The 27,036-nt window shown below is 44.7% G+C and overlaps 1 gene segment (V, D, J or C); it reads right to left on the reverse strand.

Moving 5' to 3' along the window:
* LOC147107685 (immunoglobulin heavy constant gamma 2B-like) lies at window positions 1–27,036 on the reverse strand. The segment is given in 5 exon segments: window positions 1–337; window positions 3,390–3,479; window positions 4,532–4,840; window positions 5,168–5,539; window positions 26,929–27,036. Coding segments are annotated over 4 exon segments (816 nt in total).

Raw genomic sequence — 27,036 nt, forward strand, 5'->3', positions numbered from 1 at the left:
TATTCGGAGGTCAGGGCTGAACTGCCCAGCAAATCACTACACAACGCTTATATACCGGTGTGGTCACCACCGGTATTACAGTATACAGCAGCCAAGAGAAAGTAGTACATCTCTTAAGGTAGTTCTCTTAAGGTGGAACAGGTTACATACACCACAGTTTTTATAAAATTGATGCCAGTTCAACGGCCTGTAAAGGTATTTTCATATACAACCAATGGAATGTGTCCAATTAAACTATAATTAGAAGCTGAATTTTGATTAGAATTCTGACATATTGAGGCAGCCACTTCTCTTGATCCAGCGACAAAATTAACATAGATCGGATTGGCTTCAGAATCTGCTAAAATGAAAGAAAAATTGTCTAAAAATGCAATTTGTGTCATTTAATTCATTCTGTGATGTACAGGAAACTCTCTTTTTACCGGCACCTAAATAACCGGAAATCTCTCTTAACCGGCAAAATTCAGGAGTAGGTTCAGGTAAGTTTTACTTCATATTAGTGGCCGTGTAACCGGGGTTCTTGGATCTGTGGCAGTGTAACCGGGGTTCCTGCACCTGTTGCCATGCAACAGGGATGCCTGGATCTGTGGCCGTGTACGGGCTCTCGTACCTTAGTAAGTATACCACTCTGTAATCCGGACTTTTTGATCAACCGGATTAAAAAAAGAGTTTCCTGTACATATACCTAAAGAACACACAATCACAAAGGAATCAATATCAATCCTCTGAATGGATAGTGCAGTGGTGTAAAATCCCATGGCAAACTCACACGGAAAGTGGATTTTATCATTTTGCACCAGTGCATGCAGTTTGTCTTCTGCTAGTGAGACTCGTTCTGTCATTGCGAGCAAGACTGTTATTCAGTTTCAATCGCTTGAAAACTACTGAGAACAGTTTTGCAAACTCAGTTTTAAATTAGTAGCTGAATGTCAATTAATATATCGTCGTTCCTTCATTGTCACTGGGTCAAAATCCTGGAACTCCCTCGCCAACAGCACTGTGGGAGTAACTTCGCCACAAAGACTGCAGCGGTTCAAGAAGGCAGCTCACCACCACCTTCTCAAGGGCAATTAGGGATGGGCAATAAATGCTGGCGTTGCCAGCATCGCCGCATCCCAGGAACTAATATTTAAAAAATTTGCTTGAAAAAGAGCGATACAAGTATCTGTTTCACAGTACAGAGGACTATAATGTAAGAATAGTCATAAATTAATATTCTATGATGTATGATTGATTGATAAGTGTTGCTTAATAACGTGTGGATACAGGATGAGGTTTCACAGAGCTCTATGTTCTGCATCCAGCATGACTGTGTTGAATTACAGAACTGACCACAAGGTACCCTATTGATATAGCAATTCACAGGTAGAATGAGGAATATATCCAACTAAAAGTGTCAGCTAAAAGCCAGGGTAAATTCAATGTCAATATAAATTCAATTTTTCACTCTGAATGTGGCTTTGTATAAAGTCAATGCAACTCTGGGTTAGGTTGCCAAGGCATATTTGGAGACAGTCAAATGCAAATGGTTGTTGAATTTACAAGTGGATTAGTTCGGTTTTTAGTATATTTCTCTATTTTGCTGACCAAAAATTAGCAAAAAATATCAATTTTCACTTGCATACTGTGTGTGTATGTGCACATGCATCATTCAGATATACTCAGTCTTATACTCAATATCAAGCTAACAGTTTAATAAAAATAATTTATGAATTTTATGCTCATCAAGGTGAACCCAGTATCAGTCTGAAGCACTCCTATGTTATATTATATCACTAGCTGGGGAGCCCCGCGTTGCGAGGGCAATTTTGGGGCGCTTGTTCTCCCTGCCCCTGTGTGTCCCCCCTCTCCCTGTCATGTCCTCTCCCTGTCCTATCCCTCCCTCCCCTCCACTCTCTCCCTCCCCTCCTCTCCCTCCCTCCCCTCCCCCACACTCCCCTCGCCCACCCCCGCTCCCCTCTGTCCCTCTCTCCGGCCCCTCCCCCTGCCTAGCGCCTGAGGTCCGGTGCCGTTGCGATAGCGGCCGTGCGGGGCCTAGCGCTTAAGGCGCGGTCGGGTTCTGAGGCCGGGACGGACCGGAGCTGAGGTCCCCCGCGTATCGCGCGGCTGATGGACGGCCGCTGCGGGCGGGCGGCGCATGCGCGGTCAGTGCGGGCGGCGCATGCGCGGTCAGCGCGAGCCCCCCGCGATTTCCCGAGGCTCGCTCGCCCCCCCCCCGCGATTTCCCGAGGCTCTCCCCCCCGCGATTTCCCGAGGCTCTCCCCCCCCCGCGATTTCCCGAGGCTCTCCACCCCCCCCCGCGATTTCCCGAGGCTCTCCCCCCCCCGCGATTTCCCGAGGCTCTCCCCCGCGATTTCCCGAGGCTCTCCCCCCCCCCGCGATTTCCCGAGGCTCTCCCCCCCCCCTATTAAATTGTTATTTAATTCCCTAACACATCATTAAAATATTTACCTTAGTTCCCTAACACACAGAAAGTGTGGAGGAAAAAATTGTGAAAAATCAAGATGGCGTCCACTCACCTCAGTTCAGAAGGATAAGGCCCACCCACACACGCACCGATTGGTCGACCGGTCAGGTCACCGAAGCGTAGGATTGGTCAATCGTCGAGTCACTCGACACTCAACTGTAGGAAGGAACCCGCCGTCCGATTGGTGGACCTCGACGTCACACGGTCGCTAATGAGATGCTAATGAGCAGAACGCTGAAAGTTTTTGGGATACCGCGGGCGGGATTTTTGTCCGGCCGAAACGTAAATACGCCTATGACCGGTCCGGAATCGCAAGCTTTCTTTTGAGGCGACGCGCGCGTCGGTACGCTCTGTAACTTTCAAACGTATAGAGAACGGACGGACAGACAGACATCGGGACAGACATCAGGACAGACAGACAGAAGAGCTCTTTTATATATATAGATGGGTTATGAAGAATAAATCAGGCTACACTCTGCTTTATCAATGTTCCTGAACCCAATCTCACAGTACTACTCCGACTGCCCCATAGTGACTTTTTCCAATTCCCACACCAGCCATCCTTGTCTACTCTCTCAATGAGATTACCAGTTTAGTGCCAAAGGGCAGTTTTGTACGATGGGACCATATCCAGTTGGAACTGGGTTGAGAATATTGGTTTAAGACATGAAAAGACAGCCTTCTAATCCACTACACCCAGCTATCAGTTAGGCATGTAAAACACGTATACTGAAAGCCAGCAGTGTAAGTGCATCAGCTCCATTCAGCCCACACATGGATTCACCTACTGGAACCTGGATTAAAGTCAGAAAGATAGTGCAAACAGTGATACTGACTCCATTTTCACATGATCAATTAAAGGCATCCACAGACCACAACTTTGATGATTTGAAAGCAAAGGCTATAAAGATCTGGATCTTACCTTTTCTTGAACGCTTCAACAGTAAATAGCCAACCACAGTTACTAGGATTAGGCACAGAAAAGCAAGCACTGCCCAAATATACACTCGGCCTGTAGTAAAAAAAAAACCAAGAAGGTCTTTGAATTAATGGCTTAATCACCAGGTCATCCGATAACCAATACAATGAATTTCTTCCAATATCAAATATATTTTACTGTTCTTGTTTATATTGATTACTTAGGAACATGGAAAAGTCTGTTTTTGAGTCGTAAACTGAGCACAAAGTTAACAAACTTCAAGCAAGATGTCAGAAAATATTCCCAAGTAATACAGCTAATGATGTGTGAATTAATTCCTGTATAACAAAATACTGGATGAATATTTGGTTGGGAACAGGGCCGAGGGTTATGAGGATCAGTACAATTGACAGTTGATGAAATGCTGTCCACAAGTTGGCAGGAACTGGTGGGGAATGAGACAGGACCGGGCCCAGGGTAAATACAGGTGCATGCGGAGGGTAAAATGTGGCCAGTGGTTTGCGAAAAGCGAGAGTCCGGGGAAGGAGAGGCCAACACTTCCCTTGTGCGGCCTGGAAAAGCTCTTCGCCCTGGAGACCAGGTCCTTGCTCTCGGGGCAGCTGCTGCGGGCGTCCCGCTGACTTCCTGGTTAAGATGGTGTTGGGGTCCTCTTACTGTAATTGGACCTCAATTTGCATAAATGTATGAGGTGTCCGCCCGAGTCATGGAATGGAGATTTCACCCACTCCATGCTAACAGCCCGGCGGGCAGCAGGCGTTCAAATTCCCACCTTAGTTTCTTACTACTCTCTTATGCTTGTGCATAAACTTCATTCATAAAAATAAATGTTACTTGTAGTTTTAGCCAGAGCAATCAGAGGGAGTAGGAGTGCATGGTGGGCAGCTAGTCCTGTGTCTATATTTTAGTAAAAAGCCCTTTGTTATTTCTGTGGTATTCATGTCACGGCCTCCAAGACAGTAGGTTTTAACACACAGGGGACATCAGTCCACTTATGGAATCTGCTATTTTCTGTAAACACAGATAAAGAGTTGGAAGAATACTACCCAGACTATTTCACTTTCTGATTAAAAGGAGAGAGTGATTTTAAAGTGAAGAAGGGGAAGAAAACTGTAAAACTGAAATACCTTCACGCTGCCCATCAAATGGTATGGTTATTATTCTAATGAGAGGGGATTGCAATGATGAATGATTCACATGACATGAATACACATCCCCCTCCTTCCAGTCAGAGAGGTTAAGATAACTTGATCTGGAATTGCTTATATTTGACGTAATAGTTATTGCAGAGTAAATCCATGCTGAGCCTTCCTTCCCTTCTTTACTCCAGCTCAGTTGAATGTTCTCAGGATAGAAGTTCACTGCTCTACAAACCAGTTGTACGCAGCAGCCATTTTCAGGCGGGGGAAGAAATTCAACTTCCACCCCTGGAGAAGCTTGGTGAAGAAAATGTAACAAGAGTCATTAATATTTGAAAATTATATATTTTACTTTATTTTCCATTGGAAAAATACCCATTGTGCATATAGTGATGCTGTTCTCTCAACTTAATGCTGTACATTGATTCTATGACAGGCAAACATGTTGGTTATGATGTAGATAATAATCATAAGAAATTTCTTTTCAAAGATATTTACAATTCAAACTATCTTGTGATCACAAAAGACAATTATTAGGTGAAAATACAACAGATTTATGTTGTCAATACAATAGTATAGAAATATATATAAGACTTTATAATGTATTAATATAATAATTCATACCTCTTACTATGAGGCGTGTTGTGTTCCCTTGTATTTCTATGGTAGGCGGTGGTATAGAGATTGTAATCTTACAGTAATAAAGGTCTGTGTCATTCACTTGGAGATCTCGGATGGAAAACTGCATAACCTGAGCATTGAGCTCCAAAGTAATGCTCACTCGACTATCACACGTAGGACTCTGCATCAGCGTCTTATTCATATGAAGTATTCTACACACAGGATCGTTACGCATATTCCTCCACCAGGAAACAGACACCATTTCTAGCTCGGAGTGATCGTGCCAGTAGGAACAGGTGAGGTTAGCACTCTCTCCCGTTAACCTTCTGAGGACAGCTGGAGTTTGGGGAACTTGCTCTTCATTATGTGTCAAATCTGTTCCCATGAAAAATCAAAACAAATTAGCATAGTTAATAAAAACTATTCAAATATCTCTGTGTGAATCTGCCTAGTTATTTAAAGATATGATTTTAATATTGATTGAAATCGTTACTGAGCAAGACATTACATGGGTTCTTCAGCTCAGCATAAGTTGTGTTCATTTTGTCTTTTGTTTTTAATCAACATTTGATTCTAGGAGTGGATGAAATCAAGGTATGAAACCTAGGTCAATGGTACAATCAATTAAAACTGTCTCATGGAAAAGCATAGCACTGCCCGTTTTAATAATACTAGTTTGTTATAGCGAGAGGTTTGTAAATTTGAAAGACCAAGAGGGAAAATTTCGGTTGATTACCACCTCCCATTAGCGCTAACAGGGCGCAAAGCAGCTAATGCCCGGGCGCAGCGATGTTTGCGCCGCTCGCAAAATTGACCAGACATTTTGTGGTGGCGCTAAACACTACCGCCATGATCTCCTGCACCCGCAGATTGTGATGTCAGTCGAGCAGGCAATGCCCCAGCAGCGCCCAGATATTGAGTGGCGCCCCCTGCCTTTCCACCTGCCGCTAGCAACGACAGGTAGAGGGGAACGTTTTGTAGTCGGGAAGGGACTGGGGGAGCGCCATTTAAAGGCGGCCGCTTCCTGCCTTTTTTTGTCAGCAACATTTTTGCACCTCGCATTCGAAGAGAAAGAGAGAGAGTCTTCTGGAGAGCTTCAACGCTGTGTGAAGGAGTTTTGGGTACTGAGCAGCACTTTTGATTTGACCTTCCTTGCATCGATTTAGAAGAGACTATGGGGGCTGCACTCTGAGCTCTTTCCCTGGCCCTCTCCATTGTTCTTTCCAGGAGAATTGATGTACAGGTCTCTCCAGGCCGAGATTCAAGGCTGCAATGAGCAGTGTGGCTGGAGAGCAAGATCGACCCTCCCCTTTAAGAACTGGCTGGCGCCTTTGTGTCCGAGTTCCATTGCTAACTGACATCACCAGAGTTTCGCCAGCGCTCTGAGGTAGCGCCTCACTCCTCAGCGTTAGCGCCTTGAGAGAGGTGTGTAGCACCTGATTTAGCGCTCAAATCACTGTCAGGGGCGACAGAGACCAAGTTTGCAGTCGGAGGCGATAATTAGCGTTAGGCGCTAATCTTTGCGCCCGGCCGATAATTGTGCCCCAAACGGGGCGATACCGGATTTCTCCCCCATTGTGTTTAATCAGAGTTTAAGACGGAATATAACACACAGCTGGTACCGGTCCCGATCGGACAGGCGGCTGGTGTGTGTGAACAGTTCTCTGGCTTCCGGCCTCTCTCACTCCGAATTTCTCCCCCCACAAGGTTTGTAATAACAATGTGCTTTGTCACAAGAGATTTATAATATAATTGTTTGGGTCAATGAGAGTTAAGTGCATTTCCAATTAAATCATGTACATTGAGAATGCAGCATTGAGATTGGTGCCAGCAGAGGAAGTGATTAGGTTATTTCTCATGTTCCAACATTAACAAGTGCAAGAATCCTGCATGGCTCTGCTCTACTTCTAACATCAATGCGCCTTCTTGGCGAGTGTATATCTCTTACTGCGCTGGAATAGCCTACTCACAGTGAAAACAAAATTGAAATGGTGCATTGCTTGTACTGGAGAGTTTGAGACACGTTTTTGAACTTTAATTGATGCTTAATTAAAATTACACAAAAAGAATTATCGGTAGCAGAAAATAAGATTGACAAAGTTGATACCACTGCATTACCAGTCACATCTTATCACATTATTCTGCACGTAAATGCCTCATGAAACACAGTTTCCTTTTCATATTCATGGCAGATTCCTGTTTAAATAATTTAGTTTTCTGTGAATATAAACAAGGCCTCAAAAGAACACAGGTCAACACCCGGTGGTAGACTGCACGACATTTAGGCCACCTGAATGCTTGACAAAAAAATCCTGCAAGGCCAGGAACTTCAGTGATAGAAAAATAACAATCAGTACCAGCAGGTTATCCTGTAGAAACTGAAAGATGTTATACGGGCTGTTCTCACAACTTCACTAGCATTGTCAGAATAAATAAGCATCCTTACCTAGAGTAACCATGAGGAGAATCCACTTGGTAAAACAGTTTACGAGTGAAGACATTTTGCCCAACACCAGCTGAATTGACAAGTTCAGTTCTGGGACAGGGATAGCAACAGCTCTGATACAGTTGTTCAGTGGGTAAGAGTGTGCAACCGTGCTTCTGCCAGTAAGGTGAAATGGGTTTGTTTTACACCAGTCTTCCTGTTTGACATGACGTTGTGGTGTTTGAGTAATAATCTTTATCTTTAAATATATATCAAAAAGTAAATAACTTATTAAAAAGCAAAATGAGTTCAAAGCATGTTTGCCTGTGACAATGCATCACATGTCTCTGTTAAGACTGAACAAATCTTGTATATTTTTCATTAGCTTTTCTGACACCTCGCTTCTACAACAGAAGTAATTTCCTGTCAGTGCTTCATAACTATTTAACTGGGTGTGGGGATTTGGAATGCACTGCCTGATGGGGTGGTAGATACAGATTCAATAGTAGCCCTCAAAAGGGAATTGGATAAATTGCAGGGATATGGGGAAAAGAGTGGGGGAGTAAAACTAATTGGATTGCTCTTTGCAAGAGCCGACACAGACTCGATGGGCTGAATGGCCTCCTACTGTGCTGTACTTCTGTGATTCTATGGGCTAGAAATTCGTGGCCTGACTGCCACTCCGTAGTGCCATTAAATGGCAATAAATCACTGGCCGCTGCTCTTTCGCCAGCTGGTGGTGGGTCTTGCAGTGGCTGCCGTTTCTATCCCTACCTTTGCGCTGCCGGTAACTGGCAGCGCCACGCTGGAAAAAATGGCGGCGTGGCGACGTCAATCAGCGTGCAACGCCTACTTAACGTCACCAACGCGAACTTCGGCCCTAGCGCTGAATTCAGCGCTGGATCCTAAGCACGCCAGGTTAACCTGGCATACAAGCAGGCTGACAGTGGCGATGTCAGCACCTCTTAAAGGGACACACAGATCTTTCAGGTAAGTTAGTATTTAAGCTTTTGCACTGGGTATTTTTGATTTTATTGAACAAATGGCTTGCTGCAATTGATGTTAAAAGTTTTTTAAGTGTGTAGGATGTGCTGCTGGATACTTGCAAGGGCTCGGATAGTAAATGAAGGCCTTGAGAAGACAGAAAATGCTGCAAATACTCAGCAGGTCAGGCAACATCCGTGGAGAGAAAAACAGAGTTCATTGCCTAGAAATTCGGGGTCACCCCATTTGGGGCGCCAGTCTCACCAGGGCGCCGGAAGTACCACCCCGGAAGGAGTCGCGAGCGCCCGCCGGAAATTCAGTTTGAGCACCCCAAACGGAAGCGCGGCGTTACTCAAGGCGCCCCGCATCCGTCTTGGGGCGCTGCAACTGAAGTCCACAGCGCAACGTGCTGCGGTACTGCAGGCCTTCCTCCCCTTCTTAAAGAGGAGGGGCCTGCTGCAGCGCGATCTAAGATCGCGAATGCCGGCAAAAGAGCCCGGCACCAAGGAGAAGTGCCGGGCTCTTGGGAGACAGCCAGCACAACGCGGGGGGGGGGGGGGCTCAGGAGGCCAGGGACGGCTGCGCGAATTGGTGCTGGCAGGCGGCCAGCAAAAAAAATGGCCACCCCACACCTCAGCGCCTCTACCGCTGCAGGTAAGCCCCCCTGAACTGGTCGCAATTTGCGACCGGCGTTACAGCAGGGGGCGCTACCAAATTTCGCGATCGGGGCAGTTGCGGGGCACTGCGCACACCGATGACGTAATCGGTGGCGGCACAGCGCTAACGGCTAGTGCCGCCATTAGCGCCCCGCTAAATTTCGCGGGAGGCGTGGCCAGTGGCGCTAAACCCACCAAGTGCCCTCTTTGGGTGCTAACTGGTGGCGCAGCCCACCAAATTTCTAGGCCCATGTCTCAGGTCGAGATGCAGCCTGACCAGTTGAGTATTTCCAGCATTTTATGCTGTAATTTCAGATTTACAGCATCCGCTTGCAGAGGTAAGAGGAGGAAGCAGACAGAAGGATGCATCCCAGACAGCCCCTTTGTGGCCGGGATATCCGGGATGGAATCATCCGCCTGTGGTCCCAGTGACCTCAACCCCAACATTAGTCCCACACCTTACCTTCCCTCTGTTACTGAGCATCACAACGTCCTCTTGGCCATGATGCTGAAATAAAAGCCACCACAAAGCAAACTTTCCAATCCAACTTTATACATCTACCCATCTAATATGACATCAAGAAATCAACTCATCACCCTTATGCATTCTGTTAGTGACTGTCTTGTGTGTGCCTTTGCCTATTCTACTGATGTCACACAGTGCTACCCCAGTGGCTGCAGCATGGCTGGAGGAAGGCTGTTGACTTTCAGTGGGGGTACACTGCAAATGGCCTTGCTGGTTGACCTTGAGGAGCTGGTGGCTGGGAGTGTCAAATTAATCTTCTTCACCCTCCTCTCCCTCTTCTTGGTCACTCACTGGCTGGGCAGGTTGCATTTCTTGAATGTGTGAAATGAGGAAGGCACAAGGGTAGAGTTGTGGTGACAGGAGAGCAGGAAAGCATGAGGAGCATAATGTATGAGGATACCAGCATCTTGTATCCTTTCAGTCCTGCCATTGGCCAAAGGGTCAGCCATGCTTCTGCCAAAAATGGCCTGCACCATCTCCTCCAAGGAGGGGAGGTGAGGCTAGGAATTGGAGATGTGCCTCGTGATTGGTACGGATTGTTGTTAGGTGAGTGATTGGGGGTGGGGGTCGGGGGTCGGTGGGGGGGGGGGGGAAGTCGTGCATTGTGCAGTGTGCAAGGCTAGTGGTGTAGTTGGTAGGAGATGGTTTTTGAAGATGCATTCACTGAACTTGACCAGTGGCCTGAGGTCATGAAGCTTCTTCGGGCACTGGAGCCAGGTGGTGGGGGGCGACACTGCTGGCAGTGGCAGCCTCGGTGATGTAGTCTCAAAAAAAAATTAGAGGGAGCATTGCCTTGAACTTGTTGTCGCTTCCCAATTCCGTGTCCATTTTTCCCGCAGTTCTATGTTTGAATCTCTCCAATGGGGTTTCTGCCCCTGCACAGTACCGAAACGGTCCTTATCAAAGTCACAAATGACATCCTATGTGACTGTGACCATGGTGACCTAACCCCCCTCATCCTTCTCTACTTTGACACAGTTGACCACACCATCCTCCTCCAATGCCTCTTCTCTATCGTCCAACTGGGTGGGACTGCCCTCGCCTGGTTTAATTCTTATCTATCCAGTCATAGCCAGAGAATCACCTGCAATGGCTTGTCTTCCCGCTCCCACACCATTAAGTCTGGTGTCCCCCAAGGATCTATCCTTGGCCCCTCCTATTTCTCATTTACATGCTTCCCCTTGGCAACATCATCCGAAAACACGGCATCAGTTTCCACATGTACGCTGACGACACCCAGCTCTACCTCACCACCACCTCTCTCGACCCCTCCACTGTCTCTGAATTGTCACACTGTTTGTCCGACATCCAGTACTGGATGAGCAGAAACTTACTCCAACTAAATATTGGGAAGACCGAAGCCTTTGTCTTCAGTCCCCGCCCCCTGGCCGGCATCTCATCCTCCACCCTACATAAACTTGAGCTCATCCGAAACTCGGCTGCCCGTATCCTAACTCACATTAAGTCCTGTGAACACATCACCCCTGTGCTCACTGACCTACATTGGCATTGCCTCAATTTTAAAATTCGCAGCCTTGTTTTCAAATCCCTCCATGGCTTCACCCCTCCCTAACTCTGTAGCCTCCTCCAGCCCTACACCTTTAAGATCTCTGCGCTGCTCCAATTCTGGTCTCTTGCATATCACCAATTTTAATCACTCCACCCTTGGTGGCCGTGCCATCAGCTGCCTAGGCCCTAAGATCAGGAATTCTTCCCCTAAACCTCTCCGCCTCTCTTTCCACATTTAAGACGCTCCTTAAAACCTACCTCTTTAACCAAGCTTTTGGTCATCTGTCCTAATATCTCCTCGGTGTCCAATTTTGTTTGATAATGCTCCTGTGATGCACCTTGGGATGTTTTACTACATTAGAGGCTCTATATAAATGCAAGTTGTTGTTGTTGTTGAACATCTCTGTCCTAAAGATTATTTCTCATTAGGGAACATTTGGCTACTCAATGGTAGATTGTTTACCGTCTGTGGCTTTTGCTGCATTCAGTAAACACCCTTCCGCCTCTCACTACAACAAAGCTATCTCACTCACCACCCTGAAGTGTGTGTTCTTTTTAGAATCAGATATAATGTAGGCCAGCTTAAATGTCACAGGCTAGTGTGGCTTTATTTTGTGTCTGTCTGTGTAGTGCTGGTAACCCAAAGCAGCCGTCCTCAGAGTTAATCAGTATTTTTTTAACCATCAAATTTTTCGCACACATTTAAAATCAGGGGTGACAGTATTCAGGAATTTATTTTCTTTATTCCACCCAGCAGCAGCATGAAGCCCTACCAGGTCAGGTATAGCATAGGTTGTAAGCAGTTCCAAGCTCCCTTAGGGTGTCTATAAAGTATTCCTCTAAATGTGCACGGTGCTATTTCCTAGTGTCAGCAATATTATTAGCTTCCTGCGCTCAAGGAAGTTGGAAAGTGAGCAACTATCACCTGCTCCCACATTGGCCGTGCCTTCAGCTGCCTCGGCCCCAAGCTCTAGAATTCGCTCCCTAAACCTCTCCACCTCTCTCTCCTCCTTTAAGATGCTCCTTAAAAGCTACCTCCTTGACTAAGCCTTTGGTCACCTGTCCTAATATCTCCTTATGTGGCTCCGTGTCAAATTTTGTTTGATGACGCTCCTGTGAAGCGCCTTGGGATGTTTTACTACGTTAAAGGTGCTATATAAATGCAAGTTGTTGTTAAGACAACAAAACACCTACATTTGTCACAAGTGTCGGATTCCAGGCTGTCTAGTTTGGAGGGTCAGGGGCTATCTTCCAGCCATCTCATCTCACATTCTGGGGACTGTGATAAGTTTTACCAGTGAAGTTAGAGGAGTTACATTTAATGTTCCTTTGTGTTCCACAAAACACTTTCTCCATTTTTGGATGAAATACCAAACACACAGATAAAAAAGATAGTAAGAGCTGCAAAGTAGGGATATGAAAAGAAACTTGCGAGGGCTATCAAGGTTAACACAAAACGTATTTATAATTATATTAGAAGAAAAAGGGTAGTCAAGGGTAACATGGGCCCTTTAAAAACAGATGCGGGTAATATTGCAAATGAAAATAAGGAAATGGCAGACTTGTTGAATAATTACTTTGTGTCAGTCTTCACCGTAAAGGAAGAAAATAATATACCTGAGAGTTATGGGGAACTAATCATGATTCAAGGACTGAAACTCACTAAAGTTAACATAAGCAAGAAAACAGTATTGAAAAAATAATGGCACTAAAGACGGACAAATCCCCAGGACCTGATGGTTTCCACTCCAGGGTTTTAAAGGAAGTAGGTGAGGAAATTGCAGATGCTTTAGCCATAATCTTCCAAATCTCTCGATTCTCTTGAATACTGTCATCCCTCATTTTTAATGCAGGCACAAAATTTGATTGTTTATAAAAATACTGATTAATTCTAAGGACAGCTGCTTTGGGCTGACCAACATTACTCATTCAGACACAAAATAGAGCCTACATTATATCTGATTCTTAAAGGGACACACAAGTCGGGGTGGTGAGTGAGATAGCACTGGTGTACTGAGAGGTGGAAGGACGTTTACTGAAGGCAAGCAAAGCCACATCTGGTAAACAATCTACCATTGAGTAGCCAAATGTTCCTTAATGAAAAATAATATTTAGGACCGAGATGTTCAAGCTTTGTCTTTCTGGACCACTTAAGTCCACACCATGGAGCCTCGTGGGCCACCTATGTGGTTTAAGTTAATGTTCCTATTAGCTTCCATATATCTCAAGCTGTGGATGCTAATGATCAACGCAGTTAATTATGAAGTCATCCATTTGGACTAATAAAGAATAGATCCAAGTATTTCTTAAATGGTGAAAAGCTAGGAACACTGGAAATCCAACAAGATTTAGTGGTCCATGTACACAGATCACTAAAATATGGTGGTCAGGTACCAAAAAAAAAAATCAAGGCGGCTAATAGAATGTTAGCCTTTATATCTAGAGGACTAGAATACAAAGAGGAGGAAGTTTTGCTACAGCTATACAAAGCCCTGATTAGACCACCATAATCTGGAGTACTGTGTATAGTTCTGGGAACCGCACCTTAGGAAGGATCTATTGGCCTTGGAAGGAGTGCAGTGCAGATTCACCAGAATGTTACCAGGGCTCCCAGGGCTAAATTATGAACCAAAATTTGTTAGAAATCAGGGGTGCTCAAAATATATATGGTTTTGCGGATAAAACTGTGATGCGAGTAATGCTGTATTTACATAACTGTATTAGAACTAGAGACAGAAAGTCTCTCAGACTAGTCTTAGAATAATTAGATAGATGTGTAGAATCTGCTTGTGTTTTGGTTCCCTGCGGATGTTATAGCATTCTGCAGTGTGATGGTCATAAATAGTCTTGTTTTCAAGTTCGGATTTCAACCTTGTTTATGCTTCTCTAATTGGAGTAAATAAGGCTCAATGCCTACGTTTCTTCTATTATTACTAATAACCATGATACAATGCTAAGTAGGAAATGGTGTTAGCTTAACAAAACTGCTTGTAAGGATAATTAAAAGTTAATTAGGAAAAGACATAGAATGAAAGGAATTTGAGGAGGTTAAGGCATCCATCTTAGGATGGGCCATTTGCTAGATGAAAGTGAGATAACGACCGGCTAAAGTGCGACAGCTCTAGCTTGGGCCTCCTGATTAAAAAGAGAGGTGGTTGTAGTGTATGTAACTGTTCTACCTTTAAGAGAACTATTGTATGTAACCGTTCACCTTTAAGAGAACTATTTTAGGTGTGGCACTACTTTATCTTGGCTGCTGTATACTGTAATACCGACGGTGACCACACCAGTATATAAGTGCTGTGTCAGGATTTATTGGGCAGATTCGCCCTGACCTTCGAATAGTAAAGTCCTGTTAAAGTTACTCTTGTAGTCTGTGTATTAATTCGCCATAATACCTACAGACTTTACAGTGGCGACGAGTTCGATCTTACCCTGCGGCAACAATACTTCCGAAGCAGTTAACGAGCGTCGAGAAGAGGCACCCGCCCTCGTCGTTCTGCTGAGAGAAAACTCGAGTCTGCAGAGCAAGGAAGAAGGAAGAATTCAGACACGAAGCCTTCCATCAGCAACAGGCACTGATTGTCCCTTCTGCCACGGTGGTGAGTGAGCCGATCAGCACGAGAAGCAAGTCGGCCACGGTGACTGTGAGTAAAGGGAAAATAAAAAAATAAACGGAGGATAAGGGCGGTGAACTCGACCACGGTCGGGGGGAAAGGAGCCGGACAGAAGTCGGGCCCAGAGGCGCTGAGACTGGGGCAGCGTGGAGCACGGAAGCCGCGGTACAAGCGGGCTGGGAGACGCAACGGCGTCGTGAGACAGCTAGACCGCAACCGGCGAAAAAGGCCGGGCAGCTACCGAGGCCATGAGGCGCTGCGACCGGGATCGTAAGGCGCGGGAAGATATAAAAATAAATAAACCGCGGGTAACTCAGCCGCAGCCGGGGAGGAAAGCACCGGACTGCGAGAGGGCTGGGAGGCGCGATTGGAGTGAAAAAGGCCGGGCAGCGACCGAGGCCACGAAGCGCTGCGACCGGGATCGTAAGGCGCGGGAAGATATAAAAATAAATAAATCACGGAGAACTCAGCCGCAGCCGGGGAGGAAAGCACCGGACTGCGAGAGGGCTGGGAGGCGCGATTGGAAGCCGCTGAGGGAGAGACAGAGCCCGAGCGAGCGGGAGAGACAGAGCCCGAGCGAGGGAGACTGAGCGAGATCCAGCCAGCGGCTGAAACTGTTCGCCGTCAACGGGTTGTACCCAGCGCCGGTTGCCCTGCCGAGAAAAGGGAACAACAGAGCCCGAGCGAGGGAGACTGAGCGAGATCCAGCCCAGCGGCTGAAACTGTTCGCCGTCAACGGGTTGTACCCAGCGCCGGTTGCCCTGCCGAGAAAAGGGAACAAGGAACGCACTGAAGCTGACGCGCAGGCTGCGAACCCCGAAAGCCAGCGGTCGTCGCCCAAGGGAAAAGCTTACCCCTCCCGCCAGGGGAAGAAACGCGGGAAGCCGCCAGTAGGCGGGGAAGACGACAGAAGCGGGAAACCGCCATTTTGAAAGTGGGCGGGGGAAGAAGACAAGCGCGGGAAACCGCCATTTTGAGAAAAAAAAAGTTAAAGAAAAATTTCGTGTTTGTTTCGCAGAAAGATAGTGAGAGATAGTGAAGATGCCTAAGCATGGTAACATCAACAACTTCGATTCCGAGGTGGAAGATTGGGCCACGTACGTAGAACGTATCGAGATATATTGTGAGGCCAATAAGATAGCAGATGATGATAAAGCTCTCACCTTATTAAACGCAATGGGGGCAAAGACATACGGGCTATTGAAGCATCTTCTATCACCAGCTAAACCAGCGGATCAGACTTTCGCTAATATTGTTGCTGTCCTGAAGGATCATTTGAACCCCACACCACTGAGGTTGGCAGAACGATTCAAATTCTATGCGAGAACGCAACGGAAAGAGGAAAGCAACGCGGAATACTTGGTCGAACTGCGTAGACTAGCGAAATACTGCCAATTTGGGGAAAATCTGACAGAGGCATTGAGAGACAAGTTCATGTGCGGGTTGTCAAAGGAAGGAACACAAAAGCGTCTGCTAGAAGAGAACGATCTCACACTTGATAAGGCTGTCCTTATTGCAGCATCGCACGAAGCCGCAGCGAGAGGCACAGCGGAAATGCAGCTGAAGGCAGCGGTACTCAGTGTGGATCAAATTACTTCGGGTACATCGAAATGTTATCGTTGTGGGAAGACAACACACGACCAGAACCAATGCTGGTTTAAAAACCAGGAATGTAGAAAATGTGGCAAACTTGGTCACATAGCTAAGGTATGCCGGTCAGGAAAGAAGACCAACAACAACAAAAAAAAGTCACCGCAGGAAAAGTACAATAAGGTACACAAGGTGGCTGAGAAGAGTTCAGATGAACAGAATTCGGATTCAGACCCAACCGTTCAGGAACTGGGTAGTCTGAGAATTCACAATGTGAGTAAGGAAGCTGACCTGCAAACTATCTGGGTCATGCTAAAAATAGCCGGAGTCCAAGTGAAAATGGAATTGGACACAGGATCAGCCCTATCAGTCATAAATCGAAGGGATTACAACCGGCTATTCTCACACATACCCTTGAGAGATACCAAGATCGTATTGCAGACATACACGGGGCAGAAAGTATACCCCATGGGAAAGATAAAAGTCAAGGTGAGAGACAGGGGCAAAGAACACCAAGGAATGTATTTATATGTACTACCTGAGGGAGGTCCACCACTTCTGGGACGGGAGTGGATCTGGGAAATAAACATGGAATGGCACTATTTAAAAGCAATAATGAGTGAGAACTCGGTGAAGACAATCAGCTCAGACTCTGAAACAGATGACGATAAGACCAGCCCAGGTGCGAAAGACGAGTTTAAAATGGACTTGCTGACTAAGGTTGGAAAAACGAAGGAGTGCATAAATGCTTATGCTTCAGAGGAGAACAAAGTTTCAGAACAGAATTCCACTGAACAACAACAACATAGTTTGACAGAGAATTCTGAGTCTGTCCTGTTTACAGATATGCACAATTCTGAGGAACACCGGGCTCGAACGCAACTCCATTTCAAATTACAACAGCAATTAGAACAATTGAGTTGCCGTCTCGAACAAGAGATGAAAGCAATGAAAAAGTTCTGTGACAGAGTGGGAGAACCTGGAAAGACAACAGAAACAGCTGATGGAGAAAAAGGAGCAGGAGCACACAAACCGTCGGGGCAAGGAGGCCAAACGAATCAAAGCTGATTCGGTTTCAGAAGGTGCATGCTTTAATCTGGTGGAGCAAGAGGTTCAGCAACTGAAAGCGCTTGTTAGCGGATTGCAGGCAGAAAAGACTGATTTGGTCACCATGAACTCCGAGCTCCTACTGAAGTTGGGTGCAGCATCACCGGACGATTCAAGTGGGGAAATTCGAATGGTGGAGGCTGCAGATGATGGCGAAGTAGAAACAGCAAAGGAGCCCCAGGGCAAGGTTATAAACAGCCCTGCAGCTACTGGGAAACGTATGAGGTCAGAAGAGTTAACGGTCAGCCAACTCTTTCATATGCTGAAGGACAAGACTCTGAAATGGGAACAAATTGAACATGAGTTTAAATCTTCAAAGGAGAGGGGTTTGGAGTTAACAGTCAGCCAACTCCTTCAGATGCTGAAGGACAAGACTCTGAAATGGGAACAAATTGAACAGGAGTTTAAATCTTCAAAGGAGAGGGGTTTGGAGCTCCCAAAAGTTATTGAAATAGCTGAGGTTGCAACACAGACTGAGAAGATGGCAGCAGAGCAACCCTTGGATGCCAAAAGTATGCTGACTCACGTCAATGTTGAACAACAGAAGGTTGAAACAGCTGCTGCAGTAGAGGGATTGAATAGTCCGATCAACCAATCTCCGAATGAAGTTGATGTATTGAAATCACAAATGACGTCATTAGTAAAAGACTTGCAGGAAGCCCAGAAAAAGCTGGATGAAGCTGAACGCCTGAAGAAGTCTCTTCAGGAAAGATGTCTGGATTTGGAACAAAAGCTGGCTAATGTCCAGCTGGGTATGGAGGAAATAGAAGACCCTCTCACTGGCCTAGCTCAAGATGACACCGAATATTACCATGACCTGTTGGACGACATCGAATATTACGATGACCTGTTCTGCTCAGCTTGTGATGAAAACTCCCAAAGTGCAGAAACCATGAAGAATCACAAAAAGTCTAAGGAACATCGGGAGATGGTGGCGCTACTACGGAAAAAGGAGGACGAGAAGGAGGAACTGTGCATGCAGCTGGCAGCTGACAGTGGAGCCCAGAGAGTCTCCAAGAAGCAGAAAAGGAAAAGACGAAGCAGAAGATGATGATCATCTGGACCATCATCATCACTACTAGATCACGCACGGGGTCCCTTCGAATGGAGCCAAATCAGTTTGGAAGTAGAAAAACTTCCCAAGGTACTCAAGTTTTTACAAGCCAACAATGCTGGTTCAGAAGGATGGAAGTTCAAGCTGTTAAGTCCAGTGAAGGACTATTGGATGAGTCACTCCAGCAACGTGAACCGACTACACCACAGGGAACTGCTACACCACTGAGGTGTTGTCAGGACCGAGTCAAGAAGCACGGAAGGCGCATCCACCGAGATTGAATCTGTGAACTGTTTTCGGCAGAGACTGAATCTGTGAACTGTTTCCCGCAGAGACTGAATCTATGAACTGTTTCCCGCAGAGACTGAATCTGTGAACTGTTTCCGCAGAGACTACATCTGTGAACTGTTTTAACATGAAGTTGGATATATGTTATGATGTTATGTTTAATGGGGAATAAGTATGTTGTAAGCTAAAAGGGGAGGATTGTAGTGTATGTAACTGTTCTACCTTTAAGAGAACTACTGTATGTAACCGTTCACCTTTAAGAGAACTATTTTAGGTGTGGTGCTACTTTATCTTGGCTGCTGTATACTGTAATACCAACGGTGACCACACCGGTATATAAGTGCTGTGTCAGGATTTATTGGGCAGATTCGCCCTGACCTTCGAATAGTAAAGTCCTGTTAAAGTTACTCTTGTAGTCTGTGTATTAATTCGCCATAATACCTACAGACTTTACAGTGGTCAGGCCTTGTACTTGCTGTTTCAAGGAGGATAGAGACAAGAGAGATAAGACATGAATTCCAAAGGAAGAACATTCAGAAAGATTAAACAATAAGACAAATTGGATGAGGGAGGGCGTTCATCCAAGAACCTGAAGCCCCATTGGGTAATGAGGTTTATGGGGAACCTCTATAGGTTAAATGGTCTTGTCAATAATATGGCCTCAGGCCCACCCCTAAAAAGAGAATAAAAGTAACACCGAGTGCTTGTCCACGCAGACGGTGGAGGGGATATCCAAGCAGAAGTTGGGCTGGTCGAACGCTCTTTTAAGAGTGATTCTATGCTCACCAACTTGAAGACTCCAGAGAGAGAGAGAGGCTGGAAGCCAGAGAACTTTTTCTAAAATCATTTTTCTTAGGTGAATTGGCATAAATCACCTGGGTGCAATCTGGTATACATTCTAGTAAATGTCAGGAAAGTGTAGTTAAAAATAGTAAATTGATAGCTTTCTCTTGGAGACATTTGTGTCCTTGCCTATGAACTTTTTAAGAAAACTAAATGTGATAGTCTGGCCACTACCCAAGACATCAGGACCACGCAGAGGAAGATGAGTAAAGATCTTTTGATAAGATCACCTGAAAGCCCGAGAATGGCTTGTATCAGATGTCACGTGTGGCAAGTTATTGGGATTGTGCAAATGTGATTTGTTACATATGAAGCAATCAGCTTGCGGGAATGCGTGGTGAATTTGCGCTGAAGAACGGGCCTCAGACATGCTCAGTTACTCGACAACAAGACATGAAATGGTTAATGTGGCTCAAGAGAGTGAGACAACTTTTAAAGCATTGACACATACTCCATTGAGAAACTATCTCATTAATGAAACAATCAGAATAGAGTTAAACACACTGGTACCTGTTAGAGGGATTGATATTGAAGTTGAAGTGGAGAGTTAAATGGAATTTGGATTGGGACAATTGAGGGCTAGGGAGAAATACATTTAGTAAGAATTATCCACAAGATGGATAAGAGTAAAAGAGAGATCTGGAGAATCTTTTAAGTCTTTTGTTGATTAGATGTTAAACTGCAGCTTTTTAACAATGTCTGTTTTCTTTGTCTGCATCAGTGTCGCTTGAAATGTATGTACTTAGTCGACGTGCTAATGATTGTAAGACTGAATTATAACTTGTAACTGTAATAATTGTGTTTTGTAGGTAACAGGGCATGGGAATAGCCAGTACGAATACAGTATGAGGTGGTTTTGATGGTGCCTCCTGTGTCACTGCTACCGCAACTACCACGCTTTACGGGTCTAACAGGACCTGTACCATTAATCGCCCCAGTTTCTGCTTCACACCACATCTACCCACAACCTTCAACCAATACGTTTTACTCAGTATCAAAACCTACACTCAAGTGAAACTGACAGTAAATGAGACACTTAAGTATGAGCTGCAGAATTATGTGGCACAATTCGGGTACAACATTCCCCTGTTGTCTGAGGGTTTCAGTGAGCTTGTGATGAGACTGAACTCTTCCCTAAAGCATTTTTATGTTTGGAACAAGACAACTCGAGAATAGATATTGAAATTGACAGCATAGGGGACGGTTCACACTGTTGGGATATTGGGCTTAATACATCAGCACACCCTTAGGTTTGTATTATTTGGTAACTCTGGTAGTTCTCCAACTTGTAATGATAGTGTATTTGATATATGTAACCCGTGTAGTGAGACTTTGATGCATAAGCCGATTGTGTCCTCATGCCTATGATTAACCAGCACTAACAAATTAATTGAGCACACCGAAAGAGAAGATCTGAAGCAACATAGAGGAGACCCCAGGCGGGGTAAGATCAGGAAAGATAGAAGAAACAGAGGATACCCCAGGCGGGGTAGAATTGGAATACTGGAACAGTGAATTGAACCTGTGTGAGGGGTTGGAGGCTGCTCCTCCCCCTCAAAGGAGTGGACTGTAAAAAAGGGGGAAATCTTAATTTCTGAGTCTCCTGACTAACTAACTCCCAAGTTGAGAAAGCAGTAAGTAAATTAGGGGACCATGAGTGGCGGGAAGTAGCCTACAATGCCAGCCAGCATCCTTGGGCACGAATGGTATCAGTGGGCCTAGTGACTGTCCAATGTCTGGTCTTAATGGCCCTTATTATGATGATAGAATCATAGAAATTTACAACACAGAAGGAGGCCATTTTACCCATCTTGTCCACGCCGGCCAACAAAGAACAATGCACCCTAATCCCACTTTGCAGCACTTGGTCCGTAGCCTTGTAGGTTATGGCATTTCAACTGCATATCCAAGTACTTTTTAAATATGATGAGGGTCTCTGCCTCGACCACCCTTTCAGGCAGTGAGTTCCAGACACCCACCACCCTCTGGGTGAAAAGAATTCTCCAACTCCCCTCTCAACCTCCGACCAATTACTTTAAATCTATGCCCCCTGGTTATTGACCCTTCTGCTAAGGGAACTAGGTACTTCCTATCCATTCTATCTAGGCCCCTCATAATTTTATACACCTCAATTAGGTCTCCCCTCAGCCCCCTCTGTTCCAAAGAAAACAACCCCAGCCTATCCAATCTTTCCTCATAGCTAAAATTCCCCAGCCCAAGCAACATCCTCGTAAATCTCCTCTGCACCCCCTCTAGTGCAATCACATCCTTCCTGTAATGTGGTGACCAGAACTGCACACAGTATTCTAGCTGTGGCCTAACTTTTATACTGTTCAAGCATAACTCCCTGCTTATATTCTATGCCTTGGCTAATAAAGGCAAGTATCCCGTATGCCTTCTTAACTACCTTATCTACCTGTCCTGCTACCTTCAGGGATCTGTGGACATGCACTCCAAGGTCCCTCTGATTGTCTGCGCTTCTCAGTGTCCTACTATTTATAGTGTATTCCCTTGCCTTGTTAGGCCTCCCCAAACGCATTACCTCACACTTCTCCAGATTGAATTCCATTTGCCACTGTTCTGCCCATCTGACTAGTCCATTGATATCTTCCTGCAGTCTGCAGCCTTCTACTTCATTATCAACCACATGGCCAATTTTTGTATCATCTGCAAACTTCTTAATCATACTTCCTACATTCAAGTCCAAAACATTGATATATACCACAAAAAGCAGAGGACCCAGTACTGAGCCCTGCAGAACCCACTGGAAACAGCCTTTCAGTCACAAACACATCCTTCAACCATTACCCTTTGTTTCCTGCCTCTGAGCCAATTCATTGATGTCTTGCTATTTGAAACATCTGACCCACCTACTGAACCGTCGAACTAACAATTTAGAGCTGGCACGATGGATGCAAAATCGAAAGTGAGAGGTTGAAAGAGTTTTTCTCCCTCTCAAGGTGGGGAGTCTGTTAGAAATTAGGGGTATTTAAAATGTATATGGTTATGCGAATGAAATTGTGACACGAATAATAGTGTTTAGATGATTGTATTAGAAATTGAGACAAAAGTCTCTCTTCAGAATAGTATTAGAATAGCTGGATAGATGCTTAGAACTTGCTTATGCTTTTGGTTCCCTGCGGACGTTATAACATTCTGCTTCCCAGGCTAGCTATCTGCTGTTTGTAAGTTAGGATTTCGACTTTGTTTTATGTATCTTTGATTTGGCCAACCGAGGCCCAACGCCTACATTTCTTCCATTACTGCTAATAACCAGATTATAACGCTAAGGTAGGATTTTGACTTTGTTTAACAAAGCTGCTTTAAAATGCATAAGTTAACCAGTGTATGAGAATAGAATGGGTGATGTCATTGGGAATTTAATGATTCATTCCATGGTACAATAGTCTGATAATGGAATGAAATAGTTAGTTTTGCACAGCTAAAGCTGCATGAACAGCTTGAACATAAATAACTGATAACAAGCAGCTACAAATATCTGAAGGCCGAGAATGGCATGTCTGACTCCAAACTTGGGAGGATAAGAAGGAAAGATAAGAGGAATTCAGATGGATGGGCCTTCAGAATGTATAAACAGGAAAGACACGTGAGGGAAGAGCATGAGACCCCTTAGGGGAGGATTTTCATCTGAAAGTTGAGGCAAAGAATTCGACATACCATTGGGCACCTTGGTTTAAGAGGAACCCTTACAGGTTAAATGGTCTTGTTAATATTCCATCCCAGGCCCACCCCTAAAAAAGGGTATCAGAGAAAGACCTGAAACGCCCTTAGCACAGACGGTAAAGTGGAGAGCTTCCAAGAATGATCAATGGTTTAACACTCTTCCGAGGGTGGACCCATGCTGACCCTAGTTTAACACTCTTGGTGGTTCTAGAAGAGAGGAAGAGAGGGAGAAAGGCCTTAAGCCAAAGAGCTGTTCATGCACGCCAGCTATCTGTCCGATCGGGCCCGGTATCAGCTGCTTGTCACGGTCATATGTTTTTGCTGTATAACTAGTGTGTATATTCCATCTTAAACTCCGATTAAATGCAATATACTCACCATATTGGTTTGTACTCAATCCTGATTATTTGAAAGACCAGAGATAAGTGAATATCAACAACTTGGCTAATCTCAACAAGAATTAGTTTGGGTGGAGCTAAGAACCAACACAGGGCAGAAAACATTGGTGGGAGTAGTTTATAGTCCCCCTAACATTAGTTGTAGCGTTGGGAAGAGTATAAATCAGGAAATTAGAGGAGCATGTAGCAAGGGTAATACAATAATCATGGGGGACTTTAATCTTCATATAGACTAAGCAAACATTCAAGATAGTTTTCTAGATCAGGATGTTGAGGAACCAGCTAGGTAACAGGTTATTTTAGATCTAGTATTGTACAATGAGACGGGGTTAATAAATAACCTTGTAGTAAAGGGGCCTCTGGAAAAGAGTGATCATAATATGATAGACTTTTATATTGAGTTTGAGAGTGATTTAGTTAAGTACAAAACTAGGGTCTTAAGTCTGAACAAAGCAAACTACTTAGGTATAAGGGGCAAGTTAGCTAAGGTAGATTGGGAAACTAAATTAAAAGATATGATGGTAGGTAAGCAATGGCAAGCATTTAAAGAAATAATTCATAATTCTTAATGAATATACATTCCCTTAAGGAATAAAAATCCCACTGCAAAAGTAGTCCAACCATGACTAACAAGAGAAGTTAAAGATAGTACTACATAGGATATACGGCACAGAAACAGGCCATTCGGCCCAACCAGTCCATGCCAGTGTTTATGCTCCACATGAGCCTCCTCCCATCTTTCCTCATCTAAATCTATCCACATAACTCTCTCTTTCCCTTTTCCCTCATATGTTTGTCCAGCCTCCCCTTAAATGCGTCTATACTATTCGCTTCAACCACTCCCTGTGGTAGTGAGTTCCACATTCTCACCACTCTCTGGGTAAAGAAGTTTCTTCTGAATTCTCTATTGGATTTCTTGGTCACTATCTTATATTGATGGCCTCTAGTTATGCTCTTCCCCACAAGTGGAAACATTCTCTCTGTATCCACTTTATCAAAAATTTTCATAATTTTAAAGACCTCTATTTGGTCACCCCTCAGCCTTCTTTTTTCAAGACATAAGAGACCGAGCCTGTTCATCCTTTCCTGATATGTATACCCTTGCATTTCTGGTATCATTCTTGTAAATCTTCTCTGCACCCTCTCCAGTGCCTCTATATCCTTTTTATAATATGGCGACCAGAATTGTACACAGTACTCCAAGTGTGGTCTAACCAAGGTTCGATACAGGTTTAGCATAACTTCCCTACTTTTCAATTCTATACCTCTAGAAATAAACCCTAGTGCTTGGCTTGCTTTTTTTAATGGCCTTGCTAACCTGTGTCACAACGTTTAGTGATTTGTGTATTTGTACTCCCAGATCCCTTTGCTCCTCTACCCCACCTAGACTCGCACCCTCCAAGTGATAAGTGACCTCCCTATTCTTCCTACCAAAATGTAATACCTCACATTTATCGGTGTTGAACTTCATTTGCCAATTATATGCCCATTCTGCAAGTTTATTAATATCCTCCTGTAACTTGTCCTCCTCAGTATTGACTATCCCCCCCCAATTGATGTCATCTGCAAATTTAGAAATTGTGTTTTTGATTCCTAAGCCTAAATTGTTAATGTAAATTGTGAACAGCAGTGGTCCTTGTGGAAAACCACTACCCACCTTCTGCCACTGTGAATAGCTACCATTTACTCCTACTCTCTGCTTTCTGTCTTGAAGCCAGCCAGCAATCCATTCTGCTACTTGTCCCCTGACTCCACATTCTCTGACCTTGTTTATCAGTCTATTATGGGATACCTTATCGAAGGCCGTTTGAAAATCCAGTTAAATTACATCTACTGCATTACCATTGTCCACTCTCTTATTACCTCTTCAAAAAATTCAATAAGGTTGGTCAAGCAAGACTTTCCCTTTTGAAATCCACGTTGCCTATTCATTATTATATTTTTGATTTCTAGATGTTCTTCTATTTTCTCCTTTAGTAGGCATTCCATTATTTTTCCTACCACCAATGTTAAGCTGACTGGTCTATAATTCCCTGGACATGTTCTATCCCACTTTTTAAATATCAGTATTACGTTAGCTATCCGCCAGTACTCTGGCACTATATCTTTTTCTAACAGGTAACAAGAGAGTGGACAATGGTAATGCAGTAGATGTAATTTATCTGGATTTTCAAAAAGCCTTTGAATTATTAAATATGCGTAGTAATGCCTCTGCTATTTCTTCTCTAGATTCTTTTAAAATGTGTGGATGCAATCCATCCGGACCTGGGGTTTTATCCTCCGAGTTTGATTAATTTATTTAATATATCCCATTTTTTTATTTTAAATACGCTTATCTCATTACTAATCTTATCATCCAGTGTCATGTCCACCTGTTCTATCTCCCTGGTAAATACTGAAGCAAAATAATTATTTAATATTTCTGCTATCTCTCTATCGTTACCTGAGGTATTAACCTGACAAAGGTTCTGACGAAGGGTCATCGACCTGAAACGTTAACTCTGTTTCTCTCTCTACAGATGCTGCCTGACCTGCTGAGTATTTCCAGCATTTCATGTTTTTATTTCAGATTTCCAGCATCCACAGTATTTTGCTTTTGTATTATCCTGACTATCCCTTAATGGCCCTATTCCCATCCCAGCCTTCCTTTTATTATTGATGTGAAGAGGAAGGATTTGTGAAGGCAGAAAGGGAGATAACAAGGTATAGATGTTGAGGGAGGAAGTTCAAGAGTGTGGAAAAATAATGGCTGAAGGAGTGGCTTCCCATGGCGGAGTTGGGAATGAGAAGTAGACCTGTGTTTGAGGACTGGAAGTTGAGCATGGGTACATGTAGCTGGAGGTTATCCCAGAGGGAGGGTCAAGGCCGTGGAGGAACTTGAGCATCTTAGTCGATTGTACAGGGAACGGGAAGTCAGTAGAGCGTGGGATGCAAGCCTTTGTGTGGGTGAGAACAGGTGTGGGCATTCTGGGTGACTTGTCGCTTTTGAGGGGTGGGAAGTGGTGAAACCAGTAAGGAATACATAGGAGAAGCCCAGTCTGCGTGCGGATGCCTCCCATCGAGATAAAAATCTATGTCCTTACCCGAGGGCTCCTGAGGTCTGGACTCTTCTGCTCCTGGGCCTCTCCTGGTGCGCGCACATAGAGGCCCAGGTATTCCAGGGGTGCAGGTGGTTCGCAAGCGTCCCTGGG

Source organism: Somniosus microcephalus, chromosome 14, assembly GCF_052327205.1.
Source record: "Somniosus microcephalus isolate GS21.2 chromosome 14, FLI_Smic_1.0, whole genome shotgun sequence".
NCBI classification, from domain to species: domain Eukaryota; kingdom Metazoa; phylum Chordata; class Chondrichthyes; order Squaliformes; family Somniosidae; genus Somniosus; species Somniosus microcephalus.